This window comes from Sardina pilchardus, chromosome 22 (genome assembly GCF_963854185.1).
Source record: "Sardina pilchardus chromosome 22, fSarPil1.1, whole genome shotgun sequence".
In the NCBI taxonomy this organism is placed as follows: Eukaryota; Metazoa; Chordata; class Actinopteri; order Clupeiformes; family Clupeidae; genus Sardina; species Sardina pilchardus.
The window spans coordinates 21,682,655-21,701,225 of NC_085015.1; the positions used below are offsets into that span (position 1 = coordinate 21,682,655).

The window sequence follows — 18,571 nt, forward strand, 5'->3', positions numbered from 1 at the left end:
ATTTCACAAAACTGGCATGTCGGGCGTATAGAAACCTACAGTACATGAAATTACACCTCATAAAGATATTGGTGACTGAAGTGCCTGATTTTTGTACACTAGGTGGCGCTACACCACCAAATGAGCAGTTATGGGCCGATTTGATGCGTCTTCCTAAAGACAGACATACAACAAAATTTTGGGTGCAATGATTCTTGAGTTACTCCATGAAAACTGCTTTCAGCCTACCCTGCTTCCAGGCAATGTGGGTGGAAAGTGGTCGCAGGAAATCAAATGCCTCTTTCTCTTAAGTCAAGTGGGAATACATGCCATGCCCTGGGAATTGTCCAAAATAAGTTGATATATAAAATATAATATTAATATATAACATGTCAGTTTCTATTGACTCAATGAACATTGTTTTGTACTAGTTGTTTGTGCCATATTTTTATTTGTACAGGTGAAAATGTGTTCATTCTGTCGCTCCTGAAACTAGTCAACACTGACCACATTAGCTGTGTAACTTTAACGGAAGTCTGCAGGATTCCAGAGTCCAAGGCTTAAGGCTATGTGGGGGTCATACAATATTCACATAATAAGTAAATACAGAAGACGCACATAGTCATTTCAATAAAATGTATTTGACAGTTTAAGATAAGTAAAATATGGCACTCTTACATACAAACAGTTTAATATCCACACAGATGTATACTAACAATAAATTATTGACATGATTCTTATTTGATTTTTTACAGTTGGATTTAGCTGGGAGGAAGACTTGCAGTGGGTGACTCTGTGTTTTCCATTTGAGGGACATCATCCTGCGAGCCCTGCAGTTGGCTTATTCTTCTTCGGAGCTCATTTATCTCCTCCTCCTGTTCGTCAATCTTCCTCAATAAACTGTGGATAACCTTGATGAGAGACAGATGTTTTGATCAAATTCAGGATCTAGTGGCAAGTGGGAATGGAAAATCTAATTTCTTCTTAAGTCCTGAAATACACTTGGAACAGCTCTGTTTGGGTTGATGCAAAAACAATCAGCATCACCTTCACATCTTTTTTGAAGTGGTCAAGGACCATAAATCAGTGTGGAACAAGGCTACATCTGGGCTTACTGTACTGTGTTTTTAAAGTGGACGTGAAACAGTTTCATTTGTATGGGTTTGAATCAAAGTAAAGTTAAATAGAATTGATTTGGCCAGAAAAAAATAAACGTTAAGTCATTTCCCATCATTTAAAACGACATGTCAGTACAGCAATATGAAGGCTTTTATTTTGGCTCGCCGCCATCTTGCTTTTAGGCTAGCTATGACATCACTGGGTTGGTTGGTGAACATTCCACACTGATAGTTCATAGCAAGATGCATCTGGGACTGACATACATAACGTTAATTGTGGCAGAAGACGAGGAGGAAAGGTCTTTAGAGGTTGCCAGGGACCCTGTGGCTACACGTTTGAACCAGTGAGGACAGAAAGACAAACGTGAATTGTTACAGTGGGTGATTTTAGACGAGCCCCCGTCGATTCTCACAGGTGTGGAGAGGGTGGGCAACACCACCTGGTGCGTTGTGGACTAGACACTGCACAGCAGTGCCGACCCCAGGGAGTCTGTTGCCAGAGGGCTAATATTGAAGTAATTTGCTTGGGAAACTTCAGTGCATCACTCAGTCATGGAGTTACCAGATACTGTGCTGTGAACAAGACGTCTTGGAAGTGTCTATGCTCTCCGTGAAGTTCGTGCCGAAACCTTGGACCAGCTCACCATCAACAGCAGGTAAGTTCGCTGTAGCTAACTTTTTTTTTAGCACGAGCTAACGGTAATGTTTTTTCTCACTGTACAATACATGACGAGTGTTTAAAACGTAGACATGTTTGAAAAGTTTGCTGTTACATACATATTGATTGATTACTCACTACATGTGCATTATCTGTCGCTTGATTTGGCTACCGTTAGCTTGTGGGCTATCGTTAGCAACTCTGCCTGAGCTAGCTATCTCCAGCTTGCTAACGTTAGTTTCCTCAGGCAGATAATGATGGCGATTTTGTTCGTACTGAGGGCGAAAAAGAAACGTGTTTTAACATTTGATCAAGGAAATATTGTTTTACGTGGAGATCTAACATAAAATGTAAGATGGTCCATGTGCCTTTTTAGTCTGTTCAGGTTAACTGCCTACAGACAGTTCACTCTGGGCCAGCTAGAGGAGGAAACGGGGAGGGGAAACGGGCCATACCAGCTTGTGTGATGATCACACTCAGGACTAGATTTCTATCATTACATTATTATGGCTTTTGAATACAAGTTTCAATTCTGAACAAATGTCAAAGACTTTTCAGTGTGTTTGAATCAGTTGATTTAATTGTTCTCATATTAGAAAGCAGGAATATATTGAAATCATGCAAATGTTATGTTAATATTACTTGTAGGCTACTATGCTGATTTAATGATTCTATTTTTCAGAGGGTTCACTTGAAAGTTCCTGGCGCTAATCTACTCAGATGCTTCTCTACTGAATGAGCCTTGTCAGGTTTCAGAACACCTTTATGCTGTGCAAGTGTGAGTTCTGGCTCAAAGGTATAGGCCTACTGTCGCAGTGCTGCTCGGATCGACACAGACTTGGACCTGTGGACTGTACCAGACACAATGACCTTCCTAAAACTTAGTCTTTGCTGTAAGGATGGTCATGGGTAAGAACTTGATACAATTCAATGTCATCAGTCATTGTGGCTTTGCTGCTGTATCGCTGCACTTCCTGATCTGTCTGGGTGCCTACACTGATGGTTTTTATTGTTTGCTGCTGTTCCTCAACAATGTCACAGTCTGCAATATGGTTGCTGTCTAACTGATGCATTGGATGCATGTGTGTCTCTCTGACCTATGGAAATAAATAAAAATGCATGTAGTACAAAGGAATGCGCTCTTTGCATTTGTCCATTGAAATATTTTGGTAACATGTATGTGACTGAAACTAATAGGCTGCGGGCTAAATAGGGTCAGAGGACACACACACACACACACACACACACACACACACACTCTCAATGGCCATGGCTGAAACAGGCTGTGCATCTCAAAATGTTCACTATTAACATCCAAAGTCACTTTCAGCATAGCAAGAGCATGCATAAAAAGGCTAGTTTCGTGGTGGGGATGAACTCCGACCCTGTTTGACCCGCTGCCTATAAGGATTGTACAATGAATGATGTATACTTCTGTGTATGCAGTGTGTGCATTATGGAGTAATATACATTAGAGAAATTGTAATCATGTTTAATTTTTGTGTATTAAACTTTACTAGTTTATCAGTGGCAAATGATTATTTAAATTATCAAAGGTATTAGGTCAGGTAAAGGTGCAAGAGTGGTAAACATTTTTGACTTGGGAATGACAGCGAAATGCTAATTGGTTATATATTTCCTGCACGCACTCACAGCCACAAAAACTGCCACGTGTTTGTTTCACGAAACCTAGTTGCCAGTTGTCAAATATAACTATAAGGTCTGCAAATGGTCATTGCCACCAACAAACTTGCTATGCTTTAAAACGCGTCCCTTTTTGTTATCATTACATGCCCGACATGCGCCTGTCATTCATTGTTTGACGTAGATGTTATTGATGATTTCGTGGCAGCCCATTTTTGTGAAGATGGTTATGGATTATGGATTTGCCCGTGGATGCAAGTAAGTAGGCTACCATTTATTGCTTTCAAAGCCTATATTGAAAGCTGGCAAAGGTGAGCAACATTTGAAATAGCCTACTTTTCTTGGTGAACTGTAAATGGTACAAAATTGCTATCACTCAAACCCTTAGTAGATTTCATCATAACTAGCACAACGATTAGCAGAGATGCAGTTGCAGGGTTTACACCCCTTCAGCATCATCTGTGAGTCAAATATTTGGGGGGGTGTAATTTAGGCATGTTTTGTTTGGTTAGGCTATTATGTTGGTAGTGTGTTGCTGAATTTTCTGGTTATCTGTATTTTTACTCTCGTATTGTTGTTTTGCACGCCGTTGTACTCTTTTCAGACGTTTAGCAACTTTGCTAGCATTGAGAGTTCGTGTAGTGATATTAAGTTAAAGATTGATGGAGCAGCCTCATGTTTAAGTCCGTCGTGCTAGCCCCGGTTACCGTTGTGCCATCAATCCCGATTCATCAAATATTTTCTCCTCCACGTAGTTCTCTGATGAAGTGATCGCTAGCCTGGCATTACAACTGTTTTGTTTGGTTTATTAACGCAGCTTGCCAACGATAGGGACAGTTTTGCGGTGTAGTGGTAAATGGTGGAAGTGAATGGTCTGATTCAAAACCTTGGGCGGCAAAACTGATGGCCACATAAAGCTGAAGTGCCCCTTTCCCCCACTGGTTACAATTTAGCATTTTGCTGTTTACAATTTAGCCTTTTCATGGTGTTTACCAAAGATGCGTCCACGTAGCACCTGTGATATTAGGCGTTTACAATTGTAGAACGTTAAGCCAACCAACCCAGTGACGTAACGTTCTATTGTAGCCCAAGATGGCGCTACACAGTAGCAAAAATGTAACTTTGTAGGACTTGTTATTTCTAAACCAGTGTCCCTGACATCATTCAACCCATTCGGATTGATAAGAGTGAGAATCAATATTTCAAACAAAGAAAACTTAATCTAGTGTTTCGTGTCCACTTTAAGCAGAGTATGGAAATAAGACCTATACACAGTACTCACAACATAACTTAATTACATAAGTAAAACTTGTTATTTGTACTAAGATGATGATATACTGTAGGTCAAAAGAGATCCTAGTGTTGTGGGCTCAGGTTCCATGGCCCTGCCACACCGCAGGTGAAAACGTGCGATGGAAAATGAGCAGTTGTGGTACAAATTCTGATCTCATACTAACCAAAAAAATAAAAATAAATAAATAGTACCCAACTACCCATACTTTTATTCCACTGAAAAATCACATTTAGGGAGGCAAGAGACGTTTCAATGTGGTTCAGGACACTATCTGAGGTGTGTGTCATAACCTTGTAAGAATGAATGCAAACACGTATAGTGAAGGTTATGATGTGAAAAGATTGCTCCACAGAGCACTAACATTTGAGGTTGGATCATTTTATACATGGCCATTTCTAGACAGCCTTAGTCTCAGGCCAAACTGCTATCTTACTTTACCTGTTCATGACAGTTACCTTGTGAACCGCTGCGGTACAAGTGTGTGTGTGTGTGTGTGTGTGTGTGTGTGTGTGTGTGTGTGTGTGTGTGTGTGTGTGTGTGTGTGTATTGTATTCTCACAAGGTTCACTCTCAAGAGTTCACTTTCAAGAGTTTGGCTCCTTTTGTAGCGATATATAATAAATAATAGGAGTAATATATGTAAATAGTGGCATCACAAATCGTCAATTTGATATAATTTTCGATTTTAAGTTACCTAGTAGCCTTAGTTCATTAATAAATGAACCTCAAAATATTTCCACACTGGTGATTTCAGAGAAGCAGGGGGGATGGGGGGGTAGCTGTAGCTGTAGTCTCAAGTTTGTGGAAATAATGTTGACCCGCACTTCAACACTTGTGTGTTTTTTCCTCTCTTGGCGTGCATGCTGGACGTGACATTGGGGGTTACACCGAGAATTCTCGTCGCTAATCAAAATTCCACTGGAGCTCCAAGCAGTTTTGTACATGCAGCCTTACAACACTGTTTTACAGCTCTTCGAGTCACGGTAAAAAGTCATTTTCAGTACATAGATAATTTAGATATTTATGGAGTGGGTGATGGCATTTATTTATGAATCCTCCATCTTTGTTTGTATAGAAATGAATGTGTCGTTCCGATATGTACATGTTAATGTACATGTTAATGCACTCCAGAAAATGACAAGTTATGTTAAATATAATTATTTTTTAATGACAAAAATATGTGAGGAGAAGGCTGGGGGTGGTTTGCACACTGAAAAAGCCTTTCACTCAAAGATCTTTTTGGTCCTAGCGCACCTGGACTAAAATTTGTCATCTGAGCGCAACAATATGTCTTTGCACCATAATGACAAAACATTTTGGATGTGCTACCATCTTCTATCTCTTAGAGTCGTACAAGACTTACCTTGTCTTTGGTGCTGAAGAGCTCACTCTCCAAAATTTGGGTTGCACTAGGCCGCTCTGAGGGGTCCTGGCTGGTCAGCAGCTGGATGTACTTGGTGAGGACCGGCCACTTCTGAGACAGCGTCTCCGGAATCTTACCCTGTCGGAGCTCCCCAAGTCTGTGCGCACGTTCCATCTCAGTCCCAAACGGCTGGAACAGCTCCACTGCAATCACCCCCACACTATACATATCAGACTGGAAACATCACAAAGGCATTAGGTGCTGAGAGTAAAATGATGCCTACAACAAACAAACATCCATAAATGCCTCCTTTGAAGTGGTTATAAATGGGCAATATCATTAACTACACCATAACTATATTAATAACAGAAGAGTTAACATTTCTAAATCACATTTCCATCTCAATGTCATATACACATATCTACCATCACGGTCAACATTTTTAATGTTTTAATTTATACATCAAAAAGGTGCAATAAGCAGTTTGTGAGTTTGTGTGAAATACAACAGTTGACAATTGCGCCCATGGTTTGTGTGCATGTTGCAACGGAGATATTTTTAAGCACTGGATGATTTAACAGGATTGGAAACAAAACAAAACATTAGAAGTAAACAAATATATTTTCGAACAGATATTTACAATTTGGACAAAAGCATCTGCTAAGCACTATAAAAGGGCTGAAACAAAAAACAAGGTATACAATATACACAGTTATATAGGAGACACTAGGGATGTCACGAGAACCGATACTTGCGATACCTCTCGATTCTAAAATGAAAAAACACCGGCGATGCCTATTTTTTTGAAGCACCGTAAGCACCGACGCCAGCATAAGCATCGGTGCTGCGACTCTTCCGGAACTGATGGGGGCAATAGGCTACAGTGTTTCCCACACATAGACTAATTTGTGGCGATGTGCCACAGATTCAGCACTGGCCGCCACATATTGTTTCGTTACTTTTTTAAAATTTATTTATCTATTTTTTAACGGTATTGAAAAACACGCAACATTCGTTAAGCTGAATTTCCTTTCCCTGCTCTCCCTCTCTGTCACTCACGCGTCTGTCTCTCATGCACACACATATGCACACACACACACAGCCTCTCCCCTCCGTGCACACAGCGTCTGTCTCCATGAAAACCAAGATCATTCCTGGAAGCGTGGTCGTACTGATGCACCTGACGCTGCCCGGGTGGATGCATAGTTCTTCCGCAGCTTTTGTAGATTATACGTGCAACTTTACCAAACAGTAAAAGTAAAGTTAAAGTTAACTTGTTCTCCTTGGCCCGCTCTCGTACTGTACGTGCTCAATGGACACCCGCCCACGACATGCACATTTAATCCAAATAAAACATTCACAATCGTGAACGCAATGACGCACAGAAGACGATTAGCTAAATTGCTGTTTAAAATCCGGTTAGCATCATTAGCTAGTCTATGCTGCAGACATTAAAACTCTTGCATTCAAGTTGACTGACCATCTCAATACCAATGTTTTTCAACTCCAAGTCTTAAAAGGTTCTGTCCCAAGGAGAAAAAGTAGCTTACCTTGAAACTTAAACACATGTGGGGAAACTGAACAGTCCATCCAGTATGATAAGCTTAGCCTGCTACTTTGTTTACAAAATGTTGAGGCTTCAACCAGCTGAATTTAAGAGGTGGAGTTGTAATATGAATAGTAGGCTATAATCTGCATAAAGTTTGCTGCTAATGAAGATCAGAAATTTCATATAGAATGATTAAATAGTTACAGAATGTGTGTGTGTTTCAAATAAAGACTTTACATCTTGTAAAACAAAATCATTCACATTATATGAAAGCAGATCGAGCGATAAAAAGGCGATGCAAGTTGTTGGTTTTTATACAATTCCATTAGAAAAGTGATTTAATTAATTATGTGTAAGCCTATGTGATATGCTCGCAATTGGATACTGTATTCTGTTATGCTCTGTATGTTATATAAATTATATTTCAGTATTCTGCAAATATTTCAATAAAGAAATTCATTAAGTACATGGGATTTTAGAAAATCTTTTTTTTTAACGATAGTATCGAATTTGGCATCGAGAATCGTGTAATTTTACTGGTATTGGCACCGACTACTGATTTTTTGGTATCGTGACACCCCTAGGAGACACTATGTATTATATTTTCACTGTTACGTCATCACTATAAATTCAGAAGCATTTCGTTTTTTCACAACAAAACATTTCACCCAGTGGCCAAATAATGATAAATCCATGTGAATATTTATTATATCGATGCTATACTTCACCTTGGAGTCATAATGGGATCCTTCCAGTTGCTCAGGGGCAGCATACACAAATGTTCCAACACCTGTTGTGTGTGTTGAACCTGTTGAAAGAGATCAACACAAAGCCATAACTTACTTAAGGCCGTTCCAATGGTTATGACCAACCACGGTTATGGGATGACTTCTCTCACAGTCCTCTGGTAACCAAACATACAGAATTACAATGGCGCCATCTATCGGCATATCATAAAGACGCGTGTTTAGCAAAGATTGTTGTGGGCCACTGCAGAATAATATTTCTTACCATTGCAAGAAGTGGTAGGTAGCGTCTCATTATCGTCCACAATTATATCCTTGCAAGCCAGCCCGAAATCACCAATCCTTACATGACTCTCATGTCCATGGAGAAATATATTTCTAGGCTTTAATAAGACAACACAAAAAGACTGAAAGTTAAGATGTTGATCTGGCATTGCTCACGTGGAGCAGTATTTACGTTGTAGATTCTACCCGTAAACACTCTAGAATACTTGTTATCGCCAACTGAGCAGCAAATTATTATTTTTCAAATTTGGCACGATATTTTTTATTTCGAACCTCCGCTTATTCAATAACAAAATATGACCACTTGCTATAGTCCCTATTGTATGCATCATAAAATGAGTAAGAGCAAAATATTTGAGGACAGCGCGGAGTTTGATCATGTACAATATAAATTACATGAAGCTATTATCAATGGAGAAATCTTCTTTGTCAAAAAGCTGTTGAAGTTACACCATGTCAATGAGGTCATCCAAGTTTGGAAATACTGCACCGTTTTTTCAAATGTACAAAAACTGGTAGGTTACACACAAATTCCACCTATGTGCCCTAATACGTTTTAAAACCACATTCAACGATGTTCACACGGAAGTTGGACGGAAGGCACGCACCATGTTTCGATTGAGGTCTAGAACTATATTCTAATATTTCGACGTGCAGAGTAGACTAGCGTTTACATAACATACGAAATCGGAATAGCCTATCGTCTGTAGCCTACTAAGAACAGGAAGAAGGCTTACATCGATTATTCTGGTGTTGTTGTCAGAGAGGGAAGTGAATAAGCCTACCAACTTGACACAACATGTCTACAAAGTTTTCTGATAGCTGACTGGAGTGTAAGAGATCACCCCGAGGGCTACCCAACTTGTGCAAAGGGTAGATAAGTGCTGCGGTATAGCCTAGGCCTACTTCAAAAATATACTCGATACGCGCGTAAAGTTGCGCAATACGCACGTAAATTTGCACAATATTACAACATATTAAGAGAGTTGTTGGGACACGCAAGCATAATATGCAAATATTCTCCTTCATTAAAGGGATAGTTCGGGTGTAAAGACACGAAGTTATAAAGGTTCCCTGTCAGCAACGTTGTGCATCAGCACTTAGGCTACCCCCCGACAGCGTCCTGTGAGCCTAGATCCAGCCGGTTTTTGATGCTGAAGAAAGTAGCCTAGTCCGGCAAGTTGCTGTCACTTGGCACTATTTTTCTCGATTTCTATCACTGCGGGTGGACAACGTTTTTGTAATGCAAATGTGTCACTGTATTTAACACATATTGTTTTGAGGTGACCCCACCCCAGCCAATTGGCCCGACTACTTTCGTCAGTAACAAAATTGGACAGAAACTCACGGGACACTGTCGAGGGTAATCAGTGTTGATGTAGCCTACACTGGTGGTGGGGATGCCATAGAGTTTGATGCGTAAAAACCCGAACTATGCCTTTAATTGAATTATTAATTAGTTGTCTGGAGAAGACCAACAGAAATGCGATGCAATTGACGAATTACGCATCATTCAAAACGTCAAAGAATTTTCGACGGCGACACGGATGACAAACGAAGGCATCAAGTATGGACTTGGGTCTGCAGATACATTTTACGAGGCAATCATGACAGAAAACGTTGAGTGTCTAAGAAATCCTGAAAACAGGCCTCTAGTCTGTCTGCCTTTAAACAATGTAAAACGGATTGGTTTCACTAATCAGGTAATTCGATTTAATCTGTTTTACTTCATAGAAAGCAATATCTGTTTAAAAGGCTACACATTTGTGTTAACACACTAAGCTAATCACAAAAAAGTTTGGAATATCTGGCTTTCTGGTTTTTGAAATTAAATATTTCAGTACAGTACTGACACATTGAACCGTTGGACATGCACATTCAAACGTTTAGAGAAGTTCACATTAAGTTCTCCTGAAAAGGTTATGGAAGATGTTAGCCAAGATCCGCTTTAACCATGATGTTAGGTCCTGAGATGTCATCCAAAAGCTGAATATCCATGACTTTTTGTGTGTAGTGTAGGTTGGATCTAGCAAACTAACCCAGATTCTTCATACATACAGTACATACATACAAGTGTTCCTGGTATTTTTTCTCATGTACATTTTTGTCCATGTAGGGACTTGCTATCCTGCCAGTCCACCTTGCTGCTACATACAGAAAAGTGCAAAGCCTGGAGGTCCTTCTGGATGCCGGTGCCAATCCTGAACTGAGGTAACTATTACTATGCCCCACTATTACTAGCTTTAAATCCAACTTAAAGACTTACCTCTTCTCCCTAGCTTTTAACACTCCCTGACCTCTCTACCTCTCCCTCAAATGTTTCCTTTTTGTTTATCTCCACTGTTGTGTTAACTTCTTAACTTTTCTTTAATTTCTTATTTGTTTTTATTTTTAGTTTCTATGTTTCATTAATATTATCACAATGCCCATCCTTTTGCCTACTAATATCGTATTATTATTATTATTATTGTTATTATTATTGATGATTATTATTATTGTTATTTATTTGTTCTATGTAAAGCACTTTGGTGCAATGCTGTTGCTTTTAAATGTGCTATATAAATAAAATTTGACTTGACTTGACTTGACTAACTCTTTCTCATATGGCCCTAAATGATATTGACCTGTCATGTTGGGTCAACAAAACTAATAGACTTCCTTGTCATGAACACTGATGTTGATATTTAACAGTAACCCTCTATTTACTTAGGGACCAACGTGGTCGCAATGCACTGCATCTGGTTATCACTCACTGGCCAAACATTGTGCCAGCTTGGCCCATGCCCCGTTCAAAGTTACGGGTAACCATGGAGACCATGCAGCAACGGGCTGAGGACTGCCTCCAAGTGCTTTGTGAACATGGTGTGGATCTGAACGCCCGGGTCAGCAATGATACCCAGCAAACTGCCCTCCATCTTGCTGTGCGGTATGGTGCCCTTCCTGCAGTGGGCATACTGGCTAGCTGTGGTGCCAATGTCAACCTTGCGGACATGGTTGGCATGATGCCACTGCATATGGCAGCAGGTGTCCTCCACACCGAAATCACCACCTGTCTCATTGAGCTTGGTGCAGATGTTAACAGAACATTAGAGTCATCTGGTAACACCCCACTACACATGGCTGTTCGGGCTGAGGCCAGCAGCTTTGCCGACACCCAGAGCAACAGCCTTAGCTGTATTACTGCATTACTAGAGGGTGGTGCGAAGCTAGATGCTATGAACCTCGCCGGTCGGACACCTCTCCATGAGGCTTGCAGTGCGGGCAGGGAAGTGGTGGTGGACGTCCTCCTCCATTATGGTGCCGATATCAACAAGCTGTCCACACGTGGAGAGACCTGCCTGTTCCTTTTCCTGGAGCACAAGCCAAACCTGAGTAACACACGACTGCTGGGAAAACTTCTCTACCTCACCTTGCCCTTAAAACTAACCAACTCTCAAGGTATCCTCCCAAAATGCCTGGAGCTGCCTGAGCATGCCAAGCAGAGAAGTCAATTGATACATTTTGCAACACAGCCTCGTGACTTGCAGAGCCTCTGTAAGATCAGAATATACCAACTCTATGGGGAGGATGACAAACCCACACTCAGTGAGTTGCTGCCTTCAAAAATAATTGACTTCATCTTTGATTACTGGGAAAACCCACTTGAAATAGACTTTACCAAGAACATGGAAAGTCCATTGCCTCGTTTTCAGTTCTATCCAAATTTCATTCCCCAACATTTTCCAAATGTTCCTCCACGGTTTGACGCCCGACACAACTCAAATACGCAACCAAATTTTCCCAGCAATCCCCCAAATTTCCAGCATATTCCCCGAAATCCTCCTAACTATCCACTAAACGTCCCAAATACACCACGAGATTTTACAGCACAACATGTCTCAAACACCCCACAAGGTGTCCTAAACATTCCACCAAATTTTCCAAACCTTCAGCAAGAATTCCATGACATCCTACGAAATTTAACTATACAAGGTGTCCCACTCCCTACAAGAGGTGTCATACCCCCCCAACAAGGTGTCGTACCCCCTCCACGAGATGTCGTATACCCTCCACGAGGTGTCCCACTCCCTCCACGAGGTGTTTCAAACCTGCGGCAAGATGCCCCAAATATACCACGAGGTATACCAAACATTCAACACGTTGTCCTCCCAAACACTCCATCAAGTGTGCCAAACATTCCTCAAGGTGTCCCTAACATTCAGGGAGGTGTGCAAAACATCCAACGAGCTTTCCAAGACACACTATGAGCCTTCCCTAGCACGTTCACCTTTCTCTAATATTCCCAAAGCTCTGGTTTCTCACACGGAACCTCACATTTTCCAAGGATTCCAGATTTCACAAACATCAGACATTTCAATAATGATTGAGCAAAACATTTTGAGGTCTCTTTGAAACTAGATGACCCAAAATATCTCCACACATCTCAATCAAGGTCTATCAAAGAAGTTCTTATGGATGGGCTGGATATTTGCTTGGCAATAAAAATAATAATAATGGAACTTACCTTGAGGTCTCTGTGCATAATTCCTTTAGAATGGATGTATTGTACTCCTTCCAGGACTTTACGTAGTATATGAAACAGTTGCTCTGTGGCCATGGATCTGTGTGCATCTGAAATGAGAAATGAGTTTAACCAAAAACAAATGAATGAAGTAGTCATCATTCATTTCAATGTTTCCATTTTTCTCTGTCGCTTTGGTGCATTTCTTAGATCAGAGCTGAAATTCTCCAAACTTATTGCTCAGCCCTCACATCATCAAGACACTTGTGCTCATCATAGCAAAGCAATTTCATGCTATTTTTAACAAACATCAAATGCTTTGGCACATCTATGCTAATGTCATGCTAGTCAAAATACATGATACAGGTTCTCTGTTGAATGGTCCTTCCTCAAGTAAAAGTATACAGTATAACTTAAACGGTCCCCTTTGACTGCTGAAAATGATAAACACCGAAAGAAAACTGCAGCTCTTTCATAGCAAAAAGGCTATAGAGTAAACTGCGGCCTGAAATCTTGTTACTGATAGAGACACAGTAACTATCATTCTGATGACACGTACTTGTTGATTGGCATAAACATTTGCTTTTGAGAAACTCTGCACAACTTGTTTCCAGAAATGCACTTGCTGTGCAAATGTTAATGATGATTTGAGAAACACACCAAAGCAACTTAGAAAAACTGTGATATATCAAGTGTCCATTCACATGTTATACATTTCATGACTTTAACATCCACTTGTTCTAAAGACAGTTCTGTGTGTCACTAATAATCACCTGAGAGATGCAGGTTTTTGATTTTATATCGTAAAGCTTTCAGAAGCACAGAAGTCATAAATAATTCAAATTACTTGTAACATGAGTAAGCTCCTCTATGGGTTTGGAATTCTTCTCCTGGATCCAATCTTTCAGGGAGCGTTCACACAGTTGCATCTGAATATAGAGCATTAGGTGGAACTGCACCTGAGAAACGCCCAGAGAATATCACAAATAAAAAACGAAAAACGAAAAAAAAGTCAGACCAGAAACAACAAATGTTTGTCATGCTTGTGAACTGGCGCATACCGCACGTTGGCATGTATTCAATGCCTTACTTTCATCAGCAAAAACAGAAAAAAATGTCACATGACTTTTCCAGTACTGGTCATAATCCACCTGAAAGAAGCGAGTTAATAAACACCAGTGTCTCAAACCATTCTTACCTCCCGTGGTTGACTCTCAGCCCACTGCTGACTGCTGTCTACATCAATGTAAGAGTTATTGTTCATCTCCCCTCTGTGCTCACTCAAGTCCTCCTCAGACGTCCCAGAGCTGTCCCAGCACGATGGGGCAGCCGCCATGATGGGGCAGGCTGCAGCTGTGGAGGCCGGCTGGCCGAGGTACACGCATGGGACAAAGTGGTCGGGATTACGTGTAACTTTTGGACACACAACCTTGGAGCTCTCTCCTTCAGTAGGTCCGGGTATCTGGGATATGCTCCCCGATGTGTGCATGTCATCAGGCGTGGAGTCCCTGGGGCACTCTGAGCTTTCAAACACAATTGAGGAGCCATTGCTGCTGCCACCATCATCGTCTGGATATCTGAAGTGTGCAGAGAAATATTTCCTTGTGATTCAGTGGCACGACGAAGTTATTACATTGGTGAATAGCACAAAATATCCACAAAGTAATGAAGGGGAGTAAAGTCACGACAGCAATACCTCAGTGATGGTCTTTCAAGGGCTGGTAGGGTAGGTTTCAATATAGCCTCTGATAAACAAAAGCAAATTAAAGTTAAAATACCACATTTCAGATATTTACTCAGCTTTGCATTCAATGTGTGGAGAGAAAATATTTAAATGCCAAAGGCAACTTACTGTCTGTTACCGGTTGAACGTGTTCCATCCATGCAGTGTGATAGCCTACTATGTTTGGGTGCTGGAGGCTTGACAATACTTTCACCTCTCTAAGAACCTAAAAATGCAGTCAAAACAACATTGAACTCAACGACAGCACTGCGTACCTCCCTCAATAATGGGAGTCATTAAATATTTGTATTTAAGTCAAATACACAAACACAAACACACCTTCATGCAGTCATCTCTTGACACATTCTTGATGAGAATTTTTTTCACAGCATAACACTGTCCATCCAACTTGTTGGTTACCTGAAATAGAGGGATTTGATGTGTATCCAATAATATCATTTAGCGAACAACATGCTGCTATACCATATAAACTTAATGAGGGTATATAGCATAACCACACCTTGAAGACCTTCCCATAAGAACCTTTGCCGAGAGCTGAGATCTCTTCGAATTCACTAAGATACCGTGAAGTTTGTGCTTGGAAAAGGCCATCTTTTGGTCTGAAAGACAAAATCTTTCAGAAACATTGTTCCTAAAGCAACAGTGTCCTAAAACAAACATGGCCATCATACAACATTGTTCTTACCTTAAAAGATTACTCTGAGGATCAGTACTAAGGTATTTACAATCCTGGAGGTGGAGACAATAAGATACTGGTTAGTCCTGATATCCAGAGGGGCTTATGGTTAACTTTAGCTTTAGGGCTTGTGAGGATTTAGACCACATGCAGCTACTTTTTAACCATTCAACACATACAATCAGCACAGCAGCACATACAACAGCAACACTGTGCTCTAACTAACAAATACTATGTGAACATGTGTGATGTGACTATTTTGATTCTATAAATATTTGAGTATATCTGAACAGACACAATATCTTGTGTGCGCAACAATCACATTGGACACAAGCTGAGCCATCCCACCTGGGGAAATAGTGAGGAGGTGGCTGCTCGGAGGAGCTCAGTAAAGGCACGGTTGTGCTGAAGTCTCACGGTGCTGAACTCATCACTGATGGCAAGGGGGGAAAGGAGGTTCATGCCAGCCAACCTCTGACCAACCACTAAGGAAAAGGGTGAGATGAGACGGCAGCGAATGAGAGACACAGAGCAATTCTCAGCCCAGTTTGGCTGTGTGGTGTCAATGTTCTTTTCTTTTGTTTGTTTCAGAAAGAGCCTAAACTTTCTCGGAGGAACATTGACCAAAAGTTTAAATCTGTTGCGGCAACATCGAAAGAGATCGAGAAAATTAACACACAAAATGTTTTTGTTAGCAGAAAGTTAACATTGATGGTAACTTTATGAAGCACTGACATTTTCACATTTCCACAGTCGTGTGCAACTGGACAATACTGAATATTTACCCTTAAAGAGCATACGTGACCTAGTGGGATCCCTCTCATAGACAAGGCACAAATGTTCCAGCAGGGAGCCAAGCAAGAGGTGATTGGGGATGGCAGATGTAAACTCTTGGATGGACGTGTAAGGTTTCCCTGCCAGTAGTACTTCACAGTTGTTTTCTGAATCTGAAGCTTCATATATCCAAGAGAAAGGAGACAATTAGAAAAAAAAAAAAAACAAGGAAGACAACTTTCAGCTAATCAAGCAGACAGAATGATCCATTTCAGAGTTGAAAGCTACCTTAGCATCAATGCTATTCTATAGTTTCATGGGGCTCAAGTCAAACAAATGTTTGTAACATTAACTTTCATACCTTCAGCAATAACTTTAGCGATCAGTGCAACTATATCCATTTTCTCAGGATCCATTATTGACACTTCATCAGACAACCCTCTTACTCAGAAAAGTCAGTAGTGGACCACAGACTCAAGTCAGACTATGCTCACAAAACTCACTAGTTGCTGTTTACAGTGTAAACGGGTGGGTTAGGTTAGGGCTTGCTTATCTGTACAAAACATAACGCAGACCTCTACGCCCAAGAGAACACCATGATGGGAAACACTCCAAAATGAATAGGCCTCTTCTACCTCATATCCTGTCAAAAAGGGGAGTTAGATATGTGACGTAACCTGACTAATACTAATGTAGCCTATAGTCTTATGATGCATCTTAAAGATTCTTGACACAGCTGATTTCGGTCAATACATCAATCATAATGGCAATGAATAGCCACCTGCTTCCATGGACCAATACAAAGCTAGGGCAAGGGCACAAATGTGCATCTCTGGTCAACTACTGATGCACTGCTGATGGTCCTAATTCCAACTAATGATTGATATCTAACTCTAGCTGGCAGCACTCAATTAAACGATGTGATACTACTTGTTGTCTCTATCCTTCAATAATACAGTAGGCCAATTAGCCCATTTCACAGTGTCCAGGTGTCTGGCCTAGTTGATGATGATGCCTTAATTGGCAGGGTAAAACATCTTACTGTTTCTGTCTTTCCTTTCGACTGAGCTGTTCCAGAGGAAGTTAGTTTACGCGACATCTTGTGAAATGGGCTAAGAGGTTTTCTTTAACATGGAATCTTGTCAGTTGTCTTAAGTGATAGTGATAACCACCACAGCCAGACCAGACCACATCATAAGCCACGGCTCAGAATAACCAGAAGTACTGGTCCAGAGCCTACCTACCACGATAGTTCAACGTGCAAGCACTTACTGTCAAACTGAACATCCTCCTCGTCATCATCGTCATCAGTTAGGCACAGTGGGGTTGTCTCTTGAATTCTGCTACAAGTTTTTAAAGTCCTTTGGAAGAAAGTGTTGGCTGTCGTCCGACCATTATCACTACTCGAATGTTCCGCGATATTGTTAACGTTAACAAATTTGCCCCGTCTGTTGAACATGCTGTTTGACTTAGGTCTCCAAAAAGTAGGTTATAAGGTTGACAAAGAAACGTTTGTCGTACTCTACCATTTAGGCGTTCGTAATTTATCAAACAATTAAATTAGTAACGTTACTAGTTGAGGTGTAGAAATAATATTTCTGTGCTTACACACCGGACACTTCTACTGCCTCTTGCAACGATTCGCCATGTTTAGGCTTTGGACTAATCAGGGAATGTCACCAAAGAAATTGATTAACAAGAACCGAAAATCCCATATAATGTGTTATCTTTTCTTTTAAGTTGCGAACCAATTTGTTGTCATGTGTTTTACCTACAGTAAAATAAAATAACATGATGTCATGCTGATTTTTGTTTTAAATCCCCTTTTTTCGTCCCTCTATGTAAATCACACTTTTGTCCCATCCCTAAGTGACGTGATTGCATTGTCACATGGACAGCGGGATGATGAAATGTTTCAAATCTTGTAACACTTGCTTTTGTTACAATTAGCAACAATAAATCAAGGATTCAGAATAGTTGCATTTGATAAGTAAAGAAAAGTAAGGAAAATTGAGGAGGAAATTTGAACGGCATACGAATTAAAGAAATTACTGTGCGAAATGATGTTACAAACTCCCCATATCTAAACACTAACACTCTAAACTCTTAAGACAGCCAATACGTTGAAAATGTCTCAGCTCAAGGGAACCTCAAATCTTACAACTTGCTTGTCTGAGATGACAGGTGATCTTACTAAAATTAGATTCGCAACTCTCGCGAGACTTGATTACTAGCGCGGGG

General features: G+C 40.6%; 2 protein-coding genes across 4 annotated transcripts; one reads left to right on the forward strand and one right to left on the reverse strand.

The window, feature by feature from the left end:
* Positions 1-600: 600 nt before the first annotated feature.
* On the reverse strand, positions 601-17,978 carry eif2ak1 (eukaryotic translation initiation factor 2-alpha kinase 1). 2 transcript variants are annotated; one of them, XM_062525992.1, is made up of 15 exons: positions 17,603-17,978; positions 16,342-16,509; positions 15,905-16,041; positions 15,566-15,609; positions 15,380-15,479; positions 15,199-15,279; positions 14,989-15,085; positions 14,833-14,881; positions 14,335-14,713; positions 13,984-14,095; positions 13,140-13,246; positions 8,616-8,733; positions 8,333-8,412; positions 6,056-6,289; positions 601-890 (listed from the first exon to the last, which is right to left on the reverse strand). In XM_062525992.1, the coding sequence occupies exons 1-15, from the start codon at positions 17,787-17,789 to the stop codon at positions 741-743; spliced, it is 2,043 nt and encodes a 680-aa protein (XP_062381976.1). In that variant the 5' UTR covers positions 17,790-17,978; the 3' UTR covers positions 601-740. The 2 variants fall into 2 exon arrangements, with proteins under 2 accessions (XP_062381976.1, XP_062381977.1); XM_062525993.1 differs by lacking the exon at positions 17,603-17,978 and adding an exon at positions 16,692-16,842.
* On the forward strand, positions 8,899-13,636 carry LOC134069865 (ankyrin repeat domain-containing protein 61-like). 2 transcript variants are annotated; one of them, XM_062525994.1, is made up of 3 exons: positions 8,899-9,150; positions 10,752-10,846; positions 11,346-13,636. In XM_062525994.1, exons 1-3 carry the CDS (start codon positions 8,932-8,934, stop codon positions 12,880-12,882), a joined length of 1,851 nt encoding a protein of 616 aa, XP_062381978.1. In that variant the 5' UTR covers positions 8,899-8,931; the 3' UTR covers positions 12,883-13,636. The 2 variants fall into 2 exon arrangements, with proteins under 2 accessions (XP_062381978.1, XP_062381980.1); XM_062525996.1 differs by lacking the exon at positions 8,899-9,150 and adding an exon at positions 9,499-10,338.
* Positions 17,979-18,571: the final 593 nt, after the last annotated feature.